Source organism: Erpetoichthys calabaricus, chromosome 11 (genome assembly GCF_900747795.2).
Source record: "Erpetoichthys calabaricus chromosome 11, fErpCal1.3, whole genome shotgun sequence".
Taxonomy (NCBI): Eukaryota; Metazoa; Chordata; class Cladistia; order Polypteriformes; family Polypteridae; genus Erpetoichthys; species Erpetoichthys calabaricus.
This window is the reverse complement of record NC_041404.2, coordinates 13,473,616-13,497,154: the sequence shown is the minus strand read 5'-3', so window position 1 is coordinate 13,497,154 and position 23,539 is coordinate 13,473,616. Positions and strand designations below refer to the sequence as shown.

At 38.7% G+C, this 23,539-nt stretch overlaps 1 protein-coding gene across 7 annotated transcripts in view; it reads right to left on the bottom strand.

Annotated features, from left to right (window-relative positions):
• Positions 1-23,539, bottom strand: part of sh3tc2 (SH3 domain and tetratricopeptide repeats 2) — a 74,496-nt gene that overhangs the window by 33,251 nt on the left and 17,706 nt on the right. For all 7 annotated transcript variants that reach the window (XR_007936229.1, XM_028812717.2, XM_051933747.1 and 4 more), the window contains exons 2-7: positions 19,490-19,567; positions 9,629-9,742; positions 9,033-9,160; positions 8,639-8,744; positions 5,551-5,694; positions 1,913-2,105 (exon numbers count right to left, since the gene is read on the bottom strand). Coding sequence is in view for 6 of the 7 variants with exons in the window: in XM_051933746.1 (XP_051789706.1) it covers positions 1,913-2,105; positions 5,551-5,694; positions 8,639-8,744; positions 9,033-9,160; positions 9,629-9,742; positions 19,490-19,567 (763 nt within the window). In the remaining variant the exon portion in view is untranslated. The remainder of the gene's footprint in view (positions 1-1,912; positions 2,106-5,550; positions 5,695-8,638; positions 8,745-9,032; positions 9,161-9,628; positions 9,743-19,489; positions 19,568-23,539) is intronic.

Below are 23,539 nucleotides of genomic sequence, written 5' to 3'. Positions count from 1 at the left end.
AATGCTCCACACAAGGTTGCACACGGTCCACCTTGGGACATAATGACACACATATGCACACCAAATTAGAATTACCAGTTTAACTAACTGCACCTCTAGAGGATGTGCGATAAGACCAAAGTACCCAGAAAAACGTATATGGACACCATTTGAACATGTTAACCTAGTGACCTGACCAAGCTAGGTATTGATCTTGGTTTTCCTAGAGCTGTGAGAAAGGTGTGCTACTGCTAATCATATTGTTCTTATACTGCCCAAGAGAAAAATTCAAAATGTTGAATTAATTGACTTATGTAAGGGGGGATATGATGGAAATAAAGGTTCAAATTATTGATTCCACCAGGTTCCAGTTAGTACTCTGTAAATTCAAATTAAATTGATGATGGTATGTTTGAGTGTGCCTTGTGATAGACTGTCACACTACCAAGGGTTGCAGTGAGCTCAAAGATACAAGGATAGGCTTTGACCTCCTGCTGCCCTGAACTGGATTAATCAGGTTTAATGATTATAGATGGCTTCAGTGTGCACCTGCTCAGATGGCATTTATTAATTCCCTGCTAGATGGAGCCATCCTCATGCACGAGTGGCGAAACACTGATTAGACAGTCTAAATGGCCCAAAGTGCACTAAAATGAGGAAATCAAACACTGACAGGAAGGTTAGTCACCCCATGAGTATGGAAGTCTTGTGGCCAAACAGGTGACCATCTCTAACCAATAGAAGCATTGCAGTTTGATATTCTGATATAAAAAGGAGGACACTGAACACAAACAGTGAATAGAATTAATTTAGTGGTGACTAAGAGTAACCTGTAACCAGGAGGCAGGCAGAGCGCTTTGACATCACTGAATCTCTTGCTCAGGCTTTTGGAAAAGATTTATTTGACTCAAAACAGACAAACCTGTTTACCATACAACCAACCATCTTTAATCCTGCTACATGATCCAGTCCAGAATCCGAAAGTGTAGCAGTCATATTAAACAAACTGAAATGTGAAACTGATTTTTGTCTATGTAGTGGTGCAATCATACTTGTGATTTCCTTTGTTAGAATGCAAAGAGTTTGGTTTCCATTCCTGGCAGCATCACTAATGGAAACAGGCTAAAAGCATGTGATTTTCTCCTCGTATGGAGTGCTGATTTGAAAGCAGGGGTCTAGTGCCTGACATAACAAGGGCACCTCAAGCTTTCCAGCAAACTCTTTGAAGGATTGGTGGAATGCTACCATCTCCAAGGCATATGAGCCAAAGAAATGCTTTCTTTACATTATCAGAGTAAGTATGTAATATTTGGTTTTGTTGTCTAGTGTCTAAGTCATTGGATAAAACCACATGGCTGCTGATTCAAATCTAAACACTGATTTGCTGTGTGACCCTGAGTCAGTGTGCAAGGGTGTTGGCTGCACAAATATGGAAATAATTGTGCCATATTTAAGCTGATGAGTAAAGCATGTCAGATAAAAGTGTCTGTTAAATAACTAGAAGAATGTAGAAGTTCAATCAGTTTCAGAACTTTCCTCAGTGAAGAGTCACAGAGATATAGCCAACCTGGCAGCACTTGGTACAAAATGGAAATAGTTCTAGAGAAGGTGCCAGTCTATCATAGCACACATTCTCACTCATTCAAAGAGATTATCCGATCAATCTAACTTGTACAAGTCAGAGTACACAGAGGAATATCCACACAGACTTTGGAAGAACATGCAAGCGTCACAAAGACAGTGAACAGATCTGCATTTGAACTCAGTCTCCTTGACTTTTGAGCATGACTATCTATTTTGCCCTCCAAAGTTAACAAGGAATTGTCATTAGTAGTTTTAAAGAGTGGTATTTTGAAGCAGGTGACACTATCAGGGTAAGTAATGACAAGTAGACAAAACAATAAAAAGACATCCCTGGCACCTTGGCACTCACTGGTAGAAGGGGTAGGAGAGCGGCTGCACGGCCTCCACAGGTACCAGGCCACAGCGCCCAGTAGAAAGCACCATGCCCTCCCACTGGCTCTGAAGTCCAATGTTCCTCACCAACATCAGATCATTCTTCCTGGTGCTGAAGTCTTCATCACCCAGGCCTGAAGTATTGACCAGAGCTTTAGCATAGAAGCTTCCTGAATAGAGAAGAAGGTGAAATGTGGCATTCCAATCCATACAACATAATCCAGAGAAAAGTAGAAAATATTTTAAAAAATGGACAGCCACTCCCATGTTGGAACTTGTCTGTTTTAGGCTCCAGGGGGCACATTGTTGACTACGGTAAGTTTTTCAACTAGTCTTGGACATTATTATTACCAGGTTATTCAACAAGGATTCCATTACTCTACATATCACCAGTGGGTACCTTTCTATACCAGTTAATGGAAAACCAGGGCTGTACAGAAATTGATTCAAAGTTCATCCCTTGAAAGCTGAATAAAGTCTGTACACAATGTCATGAACACAAACGTTACTTTGGGTGGTAAGGTGGTACTGCTACAGAAATAGTTATGAGAGTGGACAAGGTGAAGCCCAAAGAGGTTTACTATCTTTTTTATCTTTTTATATGTTATATTCTTCCTTTATTATAGTGCTTCCCTGAATTTGCTTTAACTCCCTTCTTCTTTCCCTTCCTCTCTGCTATCCCTCATTTCCTTATTATTGCTCCTATCTTTCCTATATCATCTTGACTGTTTGTGAGCTGCACACTGCCTCACATTTTTTCTTCACATGGTGTGTCCACTGCTTTTTCTTTTTTGTTTTCATCTTACCTTCTCTTATTCAGCATTGCTCTATCTCAGTTTCTTTTTCTGTTGTGTCTTCTCACCTCATTTTTCACCTTTTTGTTTGTTTTTCTCAGAATGTACCAGCTTTTGCTTCCCTTTCTTCTCTCCTCTTATACTTTACCGCTTCTCTTCCATTCATTGTTCACTCAAATTTCCCCTCAAATTTTGTTTTTTTTTTTGTTTCTCAATTCTACCTTCTCTGTGCTTCTTCTCCAGATTTCTTACCCCATTTATAAACTCTGTTGAAATCCACAACACTTAAAACTTGTGATTTGTAATATTAGAAAGATGTTATTTAGAGGTAACATGAACTATATTGACAACTGGTAAAGAGACATCATTTTTGGAGGTTAGGTTTATTATAATTTATTTTGAAATATTTGTTAATATAAATATTTTTGTCAAAATCTTTTCTTTTAGTATTTAATTTCTTTTCATTGAATATTTTTCTCTTCCTTAATTATTCTATAAGTTTACGAGTTTTTTTATTAATGTCATTATTCTTTCTTATCTTCTCAGCCTAAGGGGGTGGAGCCCCCTTAAGTTTCAGCTGTGGGACTATCCTCAGTCCTGTATAAGGCCTGTGTTACTTCAATACCTTGGCTGAAACATTGTTTTTTTATACTTATCTCATTCAGCAAAAATCTTTGGATCCTCTTTGCTCTTCTGGATTTTTAAGTTCTCTTTTTTGATTCATGGACTTTTAGACTATTGCTCTTGTCTTCAGATTTTTATTTTTGGATTAAGCATTTGGTGTGTCTTCAATTTTGGATTGCTGTTTTGATGCACTGCGGTGGGTTGGCACCCTGCCCGGGATTGGTTCCTGCCTTGTGCCCTGTGTTGGCTGGGATTGGCTCCAGCAGACCCCCGTGACCCTGTGTTCGGATTCAGCGGGTTTGAAAATGGATGGATGGATGGATGTTTTGATGCAACCATCTTCGTTGCTGTTTGTTCATTTTTTTAAATTCTTTTTAAATAAACTGTATTATTATTCTCAGAATAAGGGTTGTAATGTTTTCTGATTCCATGCTCTCTTAAATGTTTTTATTAGGCCCCAGGATTTTTAAATGTGTAGGCCTTGATGCCTACATGAAATATTTAGGCTTTGTTGTTTTTCTAAACTCTATCTCAAAACAGTCATTGAATGAAACGCTCAAAAGGTCCAATCACTAAAGTGTTTTGGGTGTCCCCTGCAGCTTCACCTAACACTAAGGAAAATGACAAATGGTAGGGTAGGGCAGAGCAAAAACGGGCTCAGGGACAGGCAAATGTTCTGAATACTGCAAGACAAGAAAAGCATATGCAGCACCAAATCAAAGTGAGAAACCAAAAGTCTTGGTCAAGAATCAAACCAAAGTTTTTATGAATAACCATTAAAAATTAACTCTTACTACTAAATTGAAACACTTTCATAAATGATACCAATACACCAATAATGTTCTTGCTACACCTTCATTTTAAATAGGAAAAACAAAATGACAAAACACATAACAATATCTGATTAGTAACAATGCACATCACTGGCATGAACACCATCATACAATATCCTTCAAAATAAGCACAAGATGGTGGCATCTAGAAAAATGGCACTAAGGTGGCCTTATAGTCATAACAATAACAAAGTTTACAGGAATACAGAAACAATCCATAAACTCACAGAAAGTGAGATCTTAAAACTCTAATAGCAACACCTCCTTACTCTCATCTCTGTAGATTTTTCTTATCTGTCTTTTATTTCTAGTCTTCTTTTTCACAAAGCTATCCTTCACTTTCTTTTCTCTGAATTCTCACCTCTGTCCTGACCTTACTATTTTTATATTCCCTTTATCCCTTTTTGAGTGCGTCTCCTCTTCATTTTCCCCTGCTTTCACTCAACTTTGTTTTTTGCACACTTTTTCCATCTCTACTCCTCCTTGCTCTTGATGCTTTCACTCTCATTTTGTCCCTTTCTGTGCTTTTCTTAGGATGCTCTCATTTCTTCTCTTAATACAGCCTCCATTTTGGAGGCAGTCCCAAGCCAGGATAAATGGGGATCTGGCCGTAAAAATCACACTGAAACCTATCAAACATCGATCCCACAAAGAAGTGGGAAAAGAGGAAGAGGAAGAAGAGCTCTTGTTTCTTCTTTTCTACCTCTTCTACATCTCTTTCCTTTTCCATTCAGCATTTTCTCATTTCATTATGTATTTTTTCTTTTCTAATTCCTCTCTTAATTCCTTGATATCTTCTCTTTATTTTCCTCTCATCCTGTAAGACTCCAGGTGGATGCTTTTCCTAAGCCTCATAGGGAAGCTTACTAAGTTTATAGGGATGAGCAGAAGAAAAAAGTAAGATGAGCAGAGAATCCAAACTTAGAAGCAGTTCTGTCTTTCAAATGAGCAAAATCATGATCCAAGAAATTGAAGTACAACAAAAAAATCAAGAGTCAGGAACTACAAGATCTGAACAGCAGAAGTAATGCATGCATGATGGTTGTATTTGTTAGAGTAGAGTACGGTGGTGTATTTAACAAGCACAGCAGTGCCCTAATGATGGTAAATGCTTAACTCATGGGACTACTTTGTAGCTATTGTTGCATCATGATAATGGCAGCGCAAAACAATAGTGCCCTGTAAACAAAAAATGGCCAAGAAAATAGTACAAAATACTTCCTAATAACTGAAAATAATTTCAATTATGATAAAAATATCAAATTGAGACCTAATATTAGCCATAGTGGGATATAATGAGTAGGGAAAAAAGGCTTAATTAAGTGTTCAAAATGAAACATTGTCATGCTAATGAAGTGTCTCACCTTCCTGCAGGAGTAACCCAAGGTAGATTGTGGCAAGATGCTCCTCACTAGCAGAAACACAGATCTTCACATCATTGATGAGAGTGGTGTCCAACCAGAACGTCTGGTCAAAGAGAAAGTTCTCCAGAGAGTGTGCCACATGACCTAGTAAAGACGTGAAGGTGGAGAAAGTCAGTCCTGAACTGTGCTGCCCCTACTAAGTAATAATCATGGTTAATGTCACATCTAGAAAGGGATGTGCTGATCACTGTAAGGTTGGGAGGCAGATTACTTGGGAGACACTCAAGCATTCCAAGTGGTCAGAGGTATATAATTGCAGAAGAATGTGAGCAGCTCTTACTGGGATTCTGCAATATAACTTTAATATTTTTAGGATAACCCAGGGGAGCAAATAGTCAAGTAAGGTTTAACAAAAATAATTAGCTAAATAACACAACAAATGGGTATACGCACTGGACTCACCAGTTGGTTTATCAGGTATCACTGAGTTTTGTTTCAGTTTAGACTAGTACATTGGTGTCACTCTCCTTGCCAGCAAGTAGATGATGGGGTTTCTGGATTCACCTCTGCTAATTCAAACTTAGTACCTGCCTCAAGGATGCCAGTAGAAGCCTTTGTGCTATACATGCGTTCATGTTTGATTACATTTATAGGTAATGTGCCCAATTAAAAGTGTGTCTTTGACTGCCACAGGCTTCTGAAATTGTTGTATTGCTACTGTTCCTGAAACAGCAGCCTGCTAATCATCTATTAGCTGAATCGGCAAGGCAGTTGTAATAATCCCTGAATCCCTGAATTAAGGAACCAGGTTCACATTAAAACCTAACAAGGCTCATCTCTCACTTACATTAAACGTGGATCTCATGCTGACACTGCTGCTGTAGACCAGAAACACCAAGTAATGCAGTGCTCAGGTTAGATTAATCTTTTCAGTTCAAGGATATGAAGATTAAGAAGTGGCATGGTTAAGTATTCATAAGGAATTAGTATGGGAATGCTGAATAATACTTTAAAATGAATTCTTCAGCAACAACATGGGGATACAAATGGGACCTTAATAGAGGTTACTTTTTTGTAGAAACATTATAAAGTTTGTCTTCTCACAAATTACTATAGAGTATTAAGTTACCAAGTAGTGCACTACATAGTAGGATTTTGGGGATCCTCAAAATGTGACTTGATGTTATTTTGAAAAAATTAGGTGAGTAGGATTGATAATCTTGTCAGCCTCTTTTCAAATAAGTTTTTCTAATCATCCAAGCTAAAGAAGGCAATCTATAGGGTTGACAAATGTTATGTTCCATTATATGCTTCCCATTCACGATTTTGTTCTTTGCTGGTCATTGAATAACATTTTCCATGTCCTTAAAGAAGACAGAATAAATTTTAAAAAAAGAATCCTTTTCTAACCACATCACAAACACACTGTCTATAACAGGGGTTCTCAACCTGTGACCCATCTCATTTAAACATGCTGCCAAACAAACTTCAGGACGTTACTGACATGCACACAAAAATAATTTGCATTGGTCTTCTGCACGTTTATGTTGAGCAAATCTTCTAAAATTATATTATATGTAAAGGCTGTTAAGCCTCTTGCAGTTTGTATGCATGTAAAATAGGTTATTAAAAAATTTTATGAAGCCTCGTGACTTCTCATAATTGTATGTTTTTTTCTTATATGCAGTGACTAGGAAATGGAAAATGAAGACAAGTAGTAGTTGGGGTGCCCAAAAAGGGAAAAATAATGGCACTCAAGAGATGGTGCATTCTGTATTCAGGAGTCAGAAAATTAAAAGATGAAGTGAGCTGTTGGCACAATAATTGTTAGCAGTATAAAGAAGGCTATTTAGTTTGCTACCATTTTTTCTAATATTTACTGATACAGGCAACATTATTTGCATAGTAAGCACAATTTCTCTGCAAAATGCTTAATCATTCACATTTTCCAGCACATCTCAAGTGCAGTAGCCTCACTCTTCCATCATTCACCTGGATCATGACTATAAAGAATGAATTTCCTCTCAACAGCATCAGAAAGCTCACTAATGACATATAAGCATTTGTTAAGTATTTTATTTAAAATAAAAGTAAATTGTAAAAATAAAAAATAAATAAGTAAATTGTAGAGGCTATTTTAATTATTAATTAAACAAACAGGGTTTCAGAGGGTTCGATTTGTTCTTACTAACAGTAAAAAGGTGTTCCATTTCCTTGTTGTTTTAATGTTCTCCTTCACTGGTGTATTTTTTATAAAGATTTAATCTAATAATTATTAAGTAAATATTGATGTCATCATCAGTGAAAAATATATGTTTTGTTTTATGTGTTAGAGAAAAGCCAAGCAAAATGACACCTTTTATTGGCTAAATAAAAAGATTACAATATGCAAGCTTTCGAGGCAACTCAGGCCCCTTCTTCAGGCAAAATGTAATACAGAGACTGGAGATCCCTATGTTTATATACACACTCTAGGACAAGAAACAACATTGGTAAATCTTTAAATGAGAAATTTTAAATGTAAAAAATTAATAGATTCATTCAGGCTAGGGTTAATTTAACAAGAGAGAGAAGAACAATGTATGATCTTTGGATAAGATAACTGTCCAACAAAGTCTTTTGAAGTTTATAATGAGTTTTTTCAAAACAATGTAGATCTGTAGACAGGTTGTCTGTCATTCTGAGAGATGTAAACAATCCTCATATCTGGCCATAAAACTCTTGTCTCTATTCAAGCCATGTTGTAATGTATTAAATTTTAGTATGACATGTCATGTTTTTTTCTTACTGTGTGGCCCACTTAGCGTGTTGACAACTGGAGCTAAAAGCTTCACCTCTAGGCTTATGGGTGATTGGCTGGCTGTACTGTTGACACTGGATAAAATTTTTCAATGTTGTTCTTTCATGCAGGGACATTGAAGTGAGAATTGGCTGGGAGTAATGCTGATGCTATGGCATCACTCTACAAAAAATCCACATGTCAATGTAATTTGTGGAGAATGGATAGGGTTTCTTGTGCATTTGCAAACCCCTACAGATAGTCAGAGATATGAGCCAGAAAGAGAGTTCAAAGGTGAAGTCACTTTACCAAGAGCTAGGTGGCTAGAAAATTTCCAGATTTCCTCCACTGTCTTAAAGGTTATCACAAAGCAATCTCTTTCAGTGTGAATGGAGACCAGCCTGGCTGAGAGGTCCTGCAAGCCAGAGAAACACAGTGGATTAGTTTGCTTACCTTAAATTGGTTATACCTCAATATTTACATACTGTATGTCTTTCAAGACTTGAATGTGTAATTTGTATTCCACTGGGTGGGTGAAAAATTCTTTAAGTAGAGCAAGCAGCAAGACCACCCAAAGGCTAAAGTGATTAACTTGGAGCCCAAAGATTATAGGTTTAATCTCACTTTTAGACAGGTTACAAGTTAGTCATTAATGCCACCATAGAGTTAGTGCATAATACAAGCAAAGATCCTAGCAGATCACCTTGAATAGCTCAGCCACCTGCTGGCTGCTGCTTTCTGAAATCCTCAGTTGGGTCCGTGCTGCCTCCTGCAGAACTGCATCCCGCTGCTGTGTTGAGTGCCTCACCACTGAAAACACCAATATCACGTCTGGGGATGAAAAATAACATGCACATTCTCCTTTAGTATCTCTCTATCAAAGCATTTTGACTAATCAGTGAATGTTCCAAAAGAAATGTTGGAAAAATTCATCCTAGCAAGTGTGAGAAATCCACACGAACCAGTATCTTCTACAGCACACTATTGTAGGTTCAAAAACACTGTGACTATTACACGATATACTGTATGCTCAATATCTGAATCAAGCATCCAACTCAAAATCCAACAATCATTTGATCTAAACACTTTGTCAGTGCCTGTTTTTATCTTGACAATCAATCAGGTTAACTTAAGGAGCAGAATGAAAAGTTCATAACCTTAGCCAAACATACATTTTGGATGATTAAATTATATACCCTATAGTGACTGATGTTTAAAGTTTATGATATTTTGTTTCAGCTTCCTTTCATATTTTTGCTTCCATAAGACCCTCTCCCTAAAATGAAAGGGTGAGAGTACCTGTCGAGAAAGTTTCTCCCACAGCAAGTCCAATAGTTTCTCCATCTGAACTATCTTCCTCAAGACGTATAGCGTTCTCACAGAGACGTTGCTTCACAAGACTCTCCAGATCCTCTGAAAAACATTGTTAAACATTCTCAGCTCTAGTAAAGTCTGTCAGGGGAATCTTAAAGCATCATATGACTCAGATTAAACAAGGGCCTGTATTCACCCTGTTCATGTGTACTTGAAGTGCATGAAAAATGATACCATATAAGTAATAAGTAAATAAGTAAGTAATAAGTAAATACTTTATTGCAGGAATTTCATTTGGTGGAGCTCACATAAACACTACATTAATACAAACATACAGCATAAAAAACAGTAATTATTATTCCCCAACATCCCCGACACAAACAATTTAACACAAATGTGCTCAGTTAAGAAGCAGAGGGGGTTGTTAATCAGTTGCAGCTGCTTTGATGTTAATGACATTAACAACAGGTGCACTAGAGGGGCAACAATGAGATGACCCACAAAACAGGAATGGTTTAACAGGTGGAGGCCACTGACATTTTTCCCTCCTCATCTTTTCGTACTGTTTTTTTACTAATTTTGCATTTGTCCATGGTCAGTGTCAGACTGGTAGCATGAGGTGATACCTGGAACCTACAGAGATGGCACAGGTAGTCCAACTTCTCCAGGATGGCACATCAATATGTGCTAATGCCAGAAGGTTTGCTGTGTCTCCCAGCACAGTCTCAAGGGCATGGAGGAGATTCCAGGAGATAGACAGTTACTCTAGGAGAGCTGGACAGGGCCAAACATGACCGGTTTGGTGGTAGGTCAGTGATGGTCTGGGGAGGCATATCCATGGAGGATTGCACAGACCTCTACAGGCTAGTCAACGGCACCTTGACTGCCATTAGGTATTGGGATGAAATCCTTGGACCCATTGTCAGACCCTATGCTGGTGCAGTGGGTCCTGGGTTCCTCCTGGTGTATGACAATGCCCGGCCTCATGTGGTGAGAGTATGCAGGCTGTTCCTGGAGGATGAAGAGATTGATACCATTGACTGGCCCCTACACTCGCCTGACCTAAATCCAATAGAACACCTCTGGGACATTATGTTTCGGTCCATCTGACGCCACCAGGTTGTACCTCAGACAGTCCAGGAGCTCAGTGATGACCCGTTCCATATCTGGGAGGCGATCCCCCAGGACACCATCCGTCGTCTCATTAGGAGCATCGTATGAGCACGTGGGGCCATACAAACTACTGAGTACAATTTGGAGCTGCAGCAATGAAATTTCAATAAAATGGACTAGCCTGCCGCATAATTTTTTCACTTTGATTTTCAGGGTGTCTTTGAATTCAGCCCTCTGCAGATTGATAATTTTCATTTCCATCAAACAATCTGGCATCCCTTCATTCCTAACAAATTACACAGTCCATATCAGTAGAGATATCCTCCATTTATAACTTCCAAGGTGAAGAATTTATTATTAATTTTGTTTTTGATAAGTATTTTCATCAAATTAGGTGCACTTAGTTTTGATTGACAAGTCATCAACCAGACAGGGAAGTGAATAAAGGTGTTTGTTCAAAAAGTGTTTTAACAAAAGTGAAATTGTGTGATGAGTTGGATATGGTCTTTAGCCTTCTGTCTGATAAAGTAGATTGAATCCACAGTAGGGAGATGGTAAACAGTCCTTGTAGAATAGATGCACGCCACTCTCTAGCTGCTTTTGTTCTTGACAGAGAGACTGCCACAGCAAAACAAGACAAAGACAGTCAAAAACCTTTCACTAATAGACTGGTAGAAAGCAATTCTTGTATCCTATAAACAACCACTGAGATTTCTTGACCATAACAGATTGGTTAACCCCCAAGTTTCAGTGCTAGAAATGATGGCGTGTAAGACCTTGAAATTCTCCCCTACTTATCCCATCCAGGCTTTTAATGTATAAAGGTGAGAGTAAGTCCACTACCAGATTTTTAAAGCATGAATTTTGCTAGCAATATTATATACAAAACTAAAGAATTATTGATCTGGGCTTACTCTAACATTTTTTGTGAACAGCTGGTGTCACTCTCAATGCTCAAATGTTTTAAGGGTATGTACTCCTGAAAGGGTTAGCCATGATAAATACATCTAAGGGGAGGAACCAGACAAAGAACAACCCATAAGGTCTAATTCCCTTTAAATCAAAGAGAACCTTGCTCTGAACAAGGAAACTCACTCCTATATCCAGGCCTTACAGTGGTGCTCACCAACAAGACAACTAGGGGCTGGGTGACCTATGTAGTCTCCAGTCAGGTTTAGAAAAATGAAAAAAAAAGTGACATCTTCATGTGGCCTCACTGTTCCAGGAAGAAGGGTAAAGTTAGTACAGCGATAGTTATGAGTGAAAGGACAGCACTACATTTGAAAACTCCACTAAAGAAGCGAATGTGATCTTCTTCCTTTTTGTGGAAAAGAAGCAAGTAGTATGATGCTCCTGTTTTAAAAGAAATCACAGAATCCTGGTTCAAAAAGAAAAGGTATATATGTAGAAACTGATGTTTTCAGTTGTTTGCTGGTATTGGGCTTATCAGCACAATAGTTACTACTCTTACAGCTGGTCATGCAGTGTACATTTTGTGTCATACAGTGTGTGTAGTCTGTGTGTTCTTTCCATGTTATTGTGGCTTGTTCTTTTCAGTTCTAAACTTGAGGTGTTTCCATTTCAATTTGGGAAATTCATACAGCATGTGTTTACATGACTCTCAGTGTACTTAACATTTAAAACTAATTTGCTGTAATTTGTTTGACAATGATGATGTCAGAGGTATCACAATATTCTGATGTCAGTCATGACAGACCATATATAAGCATCCCATTGGTGGAGCTTTTGTAATGTGAAAGGTGCATGAAATTGCATGTTTCTCTGTTTCACATTATCTTTTAGGTAAATTACTGTTTATGTTAGAGAGGTTTGCACACATATGATAAAGGAAAATATTGGTATGGCTTCACACAAACTTTTCAAGCACCCAAGGTAGTGACTGAAATAACATAACTGTCAATACAAGAAACCAAAATGAGGTTCATGTGTAGGGTTGCGGAGCACTCTGTAATAAGTTAAGAAATTGTGCAATAAGGAATTGCCATGAAATAGAACTTCTGCTTCTTTGGATTGAGTGTAGCCAGTCCAGGTGGTTTGGGCATATGGTTAGTAAGCCATTATGCTCTTCTCATAGTAGGTGCTTCAGGCATGCTGCACTGAGAAGATGCAAGTCACACTGAAGGGATTTCCATACATCTCTGGATTATCCTAAGAGTATTTAAGTATTCCATGAGAAGTTCTGGAGGCAAAATGGCTGTCTTGTTCACTCAAATTAGTCTTTTCTACAGTGACTCTCACCAGAAAAAATGGATTGACTACACTGTTATTTATAGATGGCTTTCTGAGAGCTCTCACTATGAAAGAAGTTTGTGAAATATAAAATAAAGTTGCAGTTAATTTTGGCAAAATATAGAATGCATATTAGCTAAGAAAAGCCATATCTTCTTATATAATACACTACTGTGGTTGTTCGTTTGTCTGTCCAGGATTTTAAATCAAGTACAGCTCGCAAACCGTTTGAACTATTAACCTGAAATTTGGTACACATATACTACGTGACTTCTACTATCCGCTTTTGGTTGATGATGACCTCCAAGGTTATTCCTCTTTTTATTTTTATTTTATTTTATTGTAGAATCAACTCTCGGCAGCAGTCAGAAGGGCAGCCGTGCGGCGCATGAGTACAGACACCGTTCTCATCAACGTCACCGTCCCCTACCTCTTCATATCTTAAATCATTCTTGAGGCAGATTGAAGACTTAAGTGCCAGCTTAAGTGAACAATTAAGGAAAACATACTAAGTAATTGCAACACAAACACTGACTTAATCAGCTTTAACACGAAAAGATGCTGACAAAAGAAGAGAAGAAGTGGGCCGCTAGGGTGGAGAAAAGAAGAGCTGCTCATGGAAGCAGCAAGCACATCAACCTCTGAGCAAACTAATGTTAAAAGTACAGAGAAAGAGGATGAAAACTATAAATGTTCAAGTCAAGTGTATTCACTGCACACTACAGTGCAGTGCGCCATTACTGGTGTAATTATAAAAAACATATGTAACATTTTTACATGGTGTTTTAAGTAGTACTTAAGTAAGGGAAGGTTCTGTATTAGGTAAAAATTGATCAAATGATTCATTGTATTGCCTTTGTCTGATGTGAATACTAAATGCTGAATAATAGCACTCCCTCTGAAATGTGTTTTATGCAAATACTGGGACATAGTCAAATGGCCGGGGGCACAGTAATTAAATCTATTGCCTCTTAATATCTCTTTTTGTGGGGAGTTTGCTGGTTCACCCCTGCAGGAAGTTGGAGCATGTGACATAAAAAAATTACAACTACATCAGCAATAAACTGCTCTTCTTCTACAGAAAAAAAGAGTTTCTTTTATTGTGTGAGGCCTATTTAACTTTAGAATAAGATGGACTTTCTTCCCAAAATCGCAGCTGTTGAAAGCCTTCCAGCAGTCAATCAAATAAACATCCAACCAGTTTTCTGTCATCATAGTTCATTGGAATTATTTTAAAAATTCCTATGACGCGTGCAATACGTTCATAGGCATGTTTGGTCTTAGACTGATGCTAATGTTATGGTAAATCTTTTTGGGTATTTTTCTGGAATTGTTGCTGCGTTTCAAAGCACGAAAATTCCAAAAAGATGCCAAAACACTTCCAGTAACATCCACTAGAGTATATCCACTAGATATACTATATAGATATACAATCCCCAGCTAGAAAAAACAGGCAAACACAGAAACTTTATAAAAATAAGGGTTACTGTCCAGTGGTACTGTGAAGTTCCAAAGAGCACAATGGCAAAGAGTTGTCTAAAACACAAGGCAAGCTAAGCAAAGTGACAAATCACAAAGCCAAAGAATGGTCAGAAATAGGTTAAAAAAAGGTCAGGATTTATGAAGAAAACACCAAAAAATCATAAAAGCACAGTAAAGCACAAGAACTCAACAAAACCTCCTAGTGCGTTTAAAATGAACTACCGGGAACTATGGAGGACCCTCTGATTTTAAATATGGTGGGCAGTTCCTGGCAGTGATTGGCAGGTGGCCCCATCTCTTGGGGGACCACCCACAAAACACCTAGAACATAACCTGGGCGGCTTATATCCAATGACACAATCAAAAACAAAGATTAATGCAAACAATCAGTAAAAGTAATATTAACATAAATGAAAAACAAACAAAAATGAACAAAACAGATGTAAAACGTAAATTGGAACCCTAGTCTGTGGGAGACCCTAAGTGAAACACAATAATTATACCTCAGTAAAATCTTCCTGTAATCATACTTACTAATAATTCAGAAGCCAGGTCTGCTTTCACAACGTTGAACTGTGGGTTTTATGACATTTGAAGTGTCAGCAACTCCCTCTCCCCGTGCCCAGCACCCCCCAATCAATACTTCTTAGCAGAAAATGAAAATAGGTGCTAACACTTTGAAAATTTTTTGGCCACACATTGTCCCATTGGATGAGCTTTAATCTGTGAATAACTTTAGCTTTTCATTATAAGTTTCAAATGTATAAAAAAGAAAAAAAAAGTTTTTCTTCTGAAATGCTTATCAGTGCATTTCAAGTAGTCTCTATTTTGTAGTTTTTATATCTTCGTTCTGTTTTGCTACACTATAGAATTTTGAGTTTGCTAGTAATAAATTGTCACTTATAATTATTATAATCTACTAGTCATTTAGCCCGTTACAATAACGGGCGCTAGAACAGTAGTGCATAAACATTAGTAGGAACAGTCTATATTAAATGGCAAGGGACTTTGACCTCATTCTCTTTGTTGGTCGTATTTTTCTTTCCTTCAGCCTTTCTTTTGTTGATGTTTACTTGCTGAGCTGACCGTTCTTCGTGGGCTGCCGCCGTGTATTGTGTGTCTTTAATTTTCTGTGACAGTAATACTGTCTTGTATGTCCACTGGCTTGTACGTCCGTAATATACCTTTAATTTTCTCTGGCGGTAATACAGGTGTGCGCGTCGGTAATATGCCTTTAATCTCCTCTGACAGTAATACTGGCTTGTATGTGGCTGTAATATGTGTCACTGTATTGTGTACCTTTAATTTCCTCTCGCAGTAATACTGGTTTGTATTTCCGTAAAACGCCTGTAACTTTCTGTGACAGTAATATCGCGCATCACACCGTGCCCAGCGCATGCGCACTTCACTAGAAGACACACACACACACACGGTATCCGTCAATAAGGGCGCGCACATAAAGGCGACCTTCAAAAGGGTGACCTCAATTGGGCGCGGCGAATAAAAACGCACATAAATAAAAGCGATCTACAAAAGGATGACCTCAATTGAGCACCAAATAACTGCGCGCATAAATAAAGGAGTGCTTCAAAAGGGTGACGTCAATTGGGCGCAGCGAATAAAGGCAAACGCAACAAAATTACAGAAAATTTATTAGATAAAGGCAATGATTGAACGTATAAAAAGGTGAAAGCAAGAATATTAAAACATCCAATTAATTAATGCATGAACTTCTAACGAACTACTTCTAACGAACTAAAAAGCTCTCTATATTTCGTTGTTTTCAAAATTACAGAAAATTAGATTAAGGCAATGACTGAATGTATAAAAAGGTGAAAGCAAGTTACACTTGAAGCTGTAGATTATGTGCAATGCCACGTAGATATTCGAGATGCGGTCTATTAGCATAATCAAGAACAATTAATTTAATTCGCTCCGAAGGTCATCCTTTTGAAGCGCTCCTTTATTTACGCGCACCTTTCTTCGGCGCTCAATTGAGGTCGTCCTTTTGAAGATCACTTTTATTTATGTGCGCTTTTATTCTCCGCGCCCAATTGACGTCGCCCTTTTGAAGGTCGCCTTTTTGTGCGCGCCCTTATTGAATAGAACCCACACACACGGACACCTGGACGCACAAAGGGATTTTATTAAAGAGGATTATTATTATACGCCTGCTAGCACTGTAATTAATGCTGGGAAGGTATGGCTGCTTTTACTGACGACACACGCTGAAACTCGACTTCTGAGGTTTATATTCTTAATATTCATATTTGGTGATCATTCTTTAATAGCGAAGCTTTGAAATAAGTGTAACACACGTTAAGTTGAGCTGCCTACCTTCTGAGGTTTTATTCTGAAACACACACTAAGGAATGGCAATTAGTCTCTGAGATTACATATGAAATATTATTTTTTTGGTATGCTGCATTAATGCCCATGGGGAAATTCTCTTTTTCCTATATCCCGACTTTCTCAGAGTTTTGGGGGCCAGAGAGCAGGGTCAGCTATTTGTACAGCACCCCTGGAGCAATTGCAGGTTAAGGGCCTTGCTCAAGGACCCAACAGAGTGGTATTCCTTTTGTCACTGTTGGGATTTGAACCAGCAAGCTTTGAGTTAGCAGCCCAGATCCTTCAGCCACAGAGCCACCACTCCAGTAGTAACTATTAATGACTATTAATCATGTTTATGTTGCTTTCAAGTGGTATATAAACTAAAGCTTTGCAAACAATTGTAAAGCCAATCAAACTCAAATGATATAGTAATTTATAACTTATGTAGCAGATAAAGATAACGTTAGTCTTTTGACTAAACTTAATAAATTGGATTCCATTGTCGGCTAGAGGTGTGTGGCTCTAGTGAAACTGTGTGAGTTAAAACTTTACATCTTTCTAAACTTATGGCCAGGTAAAAATGTCTGCATCCCACCCTGTGCAAGAGTGGATTCAAACCCAAAGTCAGTCAGCATCACTAAATCAGATCAGCATGAGCGAGTGTCACCGTGAAGGTTCTGCAGCTCCCTGTGATGGACAAGAGAGCCCTGGAAATAAAAGGATGATAAACATAATTGCACTACATCAAACAGATCAATACTGACTTACTTATATAATGTTGAGTATCAACTAACTTATGTAATATTCTTTGTTAAATGTTTGATGGGAAGGATTGATTATTAAAACCATTTTATAAAAATCAGGCAGTAAATTATATATGATGACAATAAGTGCTAAAAAGGCATTGTATCATTTTTTAAGATTGTAACATATTTTAAAATATGCAGACTACAGCTTTGGTAACTACAATAAGAATTGGCTGATTTATACATTTGTTTTCTTCTGTAACTTAACTACATTTGTAAGGTGCTTTGTAACTGAGTACACATAATTGTGAATTTGTTCATTCTCACTTGGCTCTTTAGAATTTTTTTTTTTTTCGCTGCTTTGAAAATGTGTGGAATAGCAAAAGTAAAATATGGTGGATGTCCATCCATGTGTCCATTTCTTAGCCCAGTTCTTTAGTGTAGGTTTGCAGGGGTCCAGTGCCAATGACAGGTGCACTGGATGGAAGGTGGAAACCAGTTCAGTCTACTTAAAGGGTCTCTTAAACACGGTCACACTCAGTCATATTTAGCCAATTTAGAGTTACCAAGTAACATAAAAGGCACGCCTATCAGACGATAATGGAAAACTTTACATATATTTGTTGAATAAATTCAAGGTAAGCACATATGTTAAAAAGTAGTATCTTTTCTATTTTTACATCAATGGGAGATAATACAAGTGTTTCATTGTTATGACATTTGGACGCCATTAGAGAGCAGTATGGTGTAAAGGAGGTGACTCTGCTCTACAGAGGGACTTCCAGAGGAGCTTGCTATTATTTTTATTATCATTTAGGACAGATATGTCCACAGGAAAGAGGGAGAAAAAAGCAACAAGATAGCCTTTTGTATTGTATCAATCTTTACAGAGAAGGAAGGCTTTTGTTTGCACAACAATAGACAGGGTGTTGCACCAGTGTTTGTGTGTATAGAAAACAACTCAAAATGCATACATGAAAAAATGCCACAAAAAATACCCATAGCTAGAAATAATCAGCCCAGAAACTGAGAAGGCATCTCCTTTTGTGGGCCTCTGGCCTGATAGATTTGTGAAGAGTTGTGTGTGCTTTCCTTTGCTTCTCCCTGCTTAGAAATGATCTATCCATCTACTATCAGATCTGCTTCATCCAGTTCAGTGGCATAGGAATTTTAAATGAAGTTAAGGAAAAAGAAATGTCAAACAGCACAAGCTTTAATGCCTATGTGGGCAGCACTGTACACAGTAAGAATTGTGACATTTTTTAAAAATGTTTAAATAAGCCTTGTTTTTTTCACTTTTTCTTTCTGCTTAAAAAATAAGGAGTAATTCAGGACTGCTTTGTGTGATGCTGTTGTCCCTGCTGCCAACTGGTGGATTCATAGAAATTTATTCAGCTGGCATGAAAATTAGCCGACTGTTCACAGTTACAGCGAGTGTATTAGCACATTTGTCTTCAATGCAAATAGTAGTCTTAGGCTCACCCAAGGTGGTGGGCTGTGAATTGTAAATCATTTCCTGATCGTTTAACATTAAGAGAGACATGCTCTCCACCAGGATGTTGTCATCTTCATGGACCCTCTCACATCTGCTAGATTAAAATGTGCATCGGGCACCCTGTGGCTCAAAGTTCAAAGCTTACCCTCAGCCAGAGAAACACATTTTCTCAGTTTCTCAATTTTCAATTTCACTAATGAGTTTGCACAAACTGCAGTATCTTTTACTTTAGGGATGAAAGACGCCTTCATGTTTAGTCTAGTTAGCCTCTGCTACCTGTCATTGCCCCAGTGCTGGAGTCCGGGAGCAGCCATACATATCTGTACTTGGGAAATACTCCAGACATCAAGGCTGAAATTTTCTTGTGCTTTCATCTTTCAGTATTTGTGTACATTTAGGGAGCACAGCTAATTAACACGGTGGACATACCCAAGCTCATGCCGTATCTGTGCAAGAAGCCTTCATCTGCTCCGTAAGGTGGCTCTGTCAGGCTGAGCTTCTCCGCACCTGAAGGAAGAAAATGAAAAATGAAAGGTCAAGGTGTGCAGTTGCAATGCTTGGACATTAGCTAATGATCTCTGAAACGGAGGCCCAAGCATCTGTCTCCTGTAAATAATCTTGAGAGAAAGTGCATAGTTAATCAGCTCTCTGTTACTGAAAGGTCATGATCTGAATTACAAATGGAATGATGGGAGTGCCCAGAGCTTGTTGTAAATGCAGCCAATTTTTGTATGTCAGTAGCATCTCTGTTAAACAGTTAGGGCAGAAGTGACTAAAGTGTGCCAGAAATGAAAGCAATATAACTCCAATCCATTCTTAGACCAGTATATTAGGGAGTCTAGTTTTAACCCAGAACAGAATGCCAGTACAGTGCAGGGCACTCTCACACACATGCCCATAATGATAACAAAACATTCTCAATAACTCTTAATCCAGATCAGGTTTGCAAGAATTGAAGCCTGTTTGCAAGAAATGATGCCTAACATGCATGTATTTGGGATACAAGAAAAAAATAAGAGTTCCCAAAGAAAAACTCACACAGATATTTGGGAGAATGCACAGACTTCACAGAGGAAGGCATTTTTAGGATTTTTGCCATCTATTTTCCATCAATCTACCTGATGCAGCATTCAGACCCAAGACAACAAATTAATGAAGCAATAGCACTAACCTCTGGACCATTCCTCACTCTTTCGATAACTTAACCAAAAAAAAGGAGGTTGGATGACAATTGAGTCTTGTTCTGGGGAATTGCTTATGTACGAATTCAGAAGGCACAAAATGAGAAAAAGTGAAGGAAATTATCATTTTTAGTCATTTATTGCATACTAGCTGTCCCATGTGACTTTGCAAGCACAGTAGTGAAACAGGACATTGAGGAAGACCCGGCTCCCTACTCCTGACGTCACGCTTCCCCTTCCCCTCGGCCTGCAGTCTCTGTCTCAGATTAGCGCAAATATATTGCTCCTACAAGCAAACTATGATTCTTAGCACGATAACAGAAGTCGCAAAATCAACTAGAATGTTCAAGCAAATTATAGACAAAACCCGATCTAACTCCATTAAGTAGTTCTCTCGTTTGCTAGCTAAGTGGAAGTAAGGTACACACCCCGATGCTGCTGCGTGAGTGATGAGTTTCCCGCACCCCTCTCCTAGGCCCGCTGCATGTCTCTCAGAGTCATACAAATAAATCGGTACCGCAAGCAAGCTATGATACATAGCGCAATGAGAGAAGTCGCAAAATCAACCAGAATGTTGATGAAGCAAATTATAGAAAAAAATCCGATCTAAATCTATTAAGTAGTTCTCTCATGAAAAGCAGACAGACAGACATACAGACAGAGAGACATTGAATTTTATATGTACAGAGATAGGATTTTTCAAGGAATGTGTTGTGGCACCCGGACGGGGTTCACGCCCGGCCAGGACGCCCAGGAAGACAGGAGGAGGGCTCATTCCTCATCCAGAACGCGAGGGGGTGTCCGCCCTGGTTGTATTGGGGGCCACAGGTACAGAGCTTGGAAGCTCTACCCTATAGGGGCCCGTGGCCACCGCCAGGGGGTGCCCTGATGCCTTGGGGACCCTGGACCCCAGCACTTCTGCAACACCCGGAAGTGCTGGGGGGAAGAGAAGAAGGGACACCCGGGTACACATCCGACACTTCCGCCTCACGGGAGTACCGGTGGAAGATTGCCGGGGAGCACCTGGAGCACATCCGGGTGTGTATAAAAGGGGCCGCCTCCCTCCAGTCATTGACAAGAGTCGGGAGGAAGAAAGATGATGTCGGGAGGACGGCAAGGAGGCGGCCTGAAGAGAGAAGAGGCATTGTTGAGAGGCCAGGACTTTGGGGTCTTTGGGGTCTGTGAGCACGATAGGATTGTATATAATACTGTAAATAAACGCGTGTTGGGTGACATGAACGTGTCTGCCTGTCTGTGTCCGAGCCAGTTCCCACAACACATGCAACAAAGAAAATATGCTTCGAAATGATTGACCTGGAAAGTGAAGAGGATGCTTCTCTTTCAGGAACTTTTGCCATCTCTCTTCTGTCTATCCATCCATCCATTCATCCATCCATCCATTCAACCAACCATTCTTTTTCCAACCTGCCTGTCAGGTTCACATTCTCAGGGAGTTGGTGTCTGTCCTAAAAGCAATGGCCACAAGTCAGAGACTTGGCTGCATTTGGCAGCTGTCTTATTCCATTCAGTAGTGAAGATGTGAGCGTGCCTGCCTATGGTCCGTCAATCCTGTAAGCGGAATTTTGAAGATGTAAACATCACTGTTGTCTTGACTGGTCTAGGAGAATCTGCCTGTGGAATGGATACTTTGGTTCAATGATGCTCTTGAGACAGTGCTGACTAATAAAGGTGTACAATACAATAAGAATGTAATCAATTATTCAAAATATATTAATAAACCTTAACATAAGAATACAAGAGCTAAACAAAGTAAAAATAAATCAGCCACAAGATCTTCTAAATGCATCACTGACATTTTAGAGATCTGTTTATCCCTTTATCTCTATCCCTTCATCAGGGGTGTCAAACTCAGCTCTTGAATGGCCACAGTGGCTGCACGTTTTCATTTCAATTACTTTCTTATTTACAAACCAATTACTGCTACAAACTGAACATCCTTCTTTTGCCATAATTTTAATTGTCCTGCCTTTGGCCATTACAAACTCTTAATCGTTTCTTTTTTCCTTAACCAGCTGCTAATCAATAATAAGAGGCAAAGCACATTAACAGAAGACTAACTCATCTGCCTCAAATTGAGCTTCTGGAAAGCCATCATTTTTAGTCCAGCTAATGTATTCCTTAAAAGCCAGTTGTCTTGGTTCTGAATGGCTTTTTATTTATTTTTTGGCTTGTTACTGTTCCCATAGTGCTGCACCAGATGTTTAAAACATTTTTTTTTCTGAGAAAACCATCAAATTGTTTGTGGAGTAGAATAGCTCGGTATTATCTGAGATTTTGTTCTTTTCTTTTCAAATATTTTATTGAAGCAGACAGTGTATGATGGACACACAAGTGCAAATGAGATCAAGTTATCTGGTCGTGTTAGCTCACTGTGTGTGTCATTATATTTTGTCTACTGGAAAAGGACAAAAGAATAATTAAGGGTTTAGAATCTTAGAAAGTATGTCAGCTAAAATTAGGGTGAATTCAATTAGCAGCAGTAATTTGTTAATACCCCGTGACCCTGTGTTCGGATTCAGCGGGTTGGACAATGGATGGATGGAATTTGTTAATAATTAGGAAAGTAGCTGGAATGGAACCATGCAGCCACTGTAGCACTCCAGGATCTGACTTTGACTCCCCTGATCTAGGACCATGTGCAAATGCAATCAACCTGGGAAACAACCGCATCATCCAGACAAGTCTGAAAAAATACATTCCTGGGATGGTTAACGCAGCCTGTGTGTGTGAAATGGGTTTGCCTCCTCACTACAACCACATAAGATTAGATTTCTGAATCAATAGCAACTGTAATCAAAGCTGAAGGAGTTTTCTTTCAGTCTTGAAATGATATATGCAGTGGTGTCTCTCCTATTGTGCTTGAGAACCAAAGTAAAGAAATTTTAAATACCTCCTGGCTAGAGACCAGCACTTGGTTGTGTTCAGTACATTGACTGGAAATTAAAGTGTTAAACACCATTGTCAGCCACAGTGTTTATTAAAGGAGTTTTGAAAAATTAACAAATCATCTTTTAAACTCTGAAACAACATAAACTGATTTCTGTCAGACATGGTAGAAGGACAATCATAAAAAGTATTGTTATAATAATGATTACAATGTTGTTGATTATTTTTTATTTTATTATTATTAACTGATCAGTTCACTGAATACACATAGCCTGCTTTTTGACTGGTCAGTCCCTTCTGCTGACCAACACTGTATAGTACACCAGTTCAGACTACCGCACCCATACTGGGTCAGTTTATGGTCATCAGTTAGTATTACCTGCGCATATCT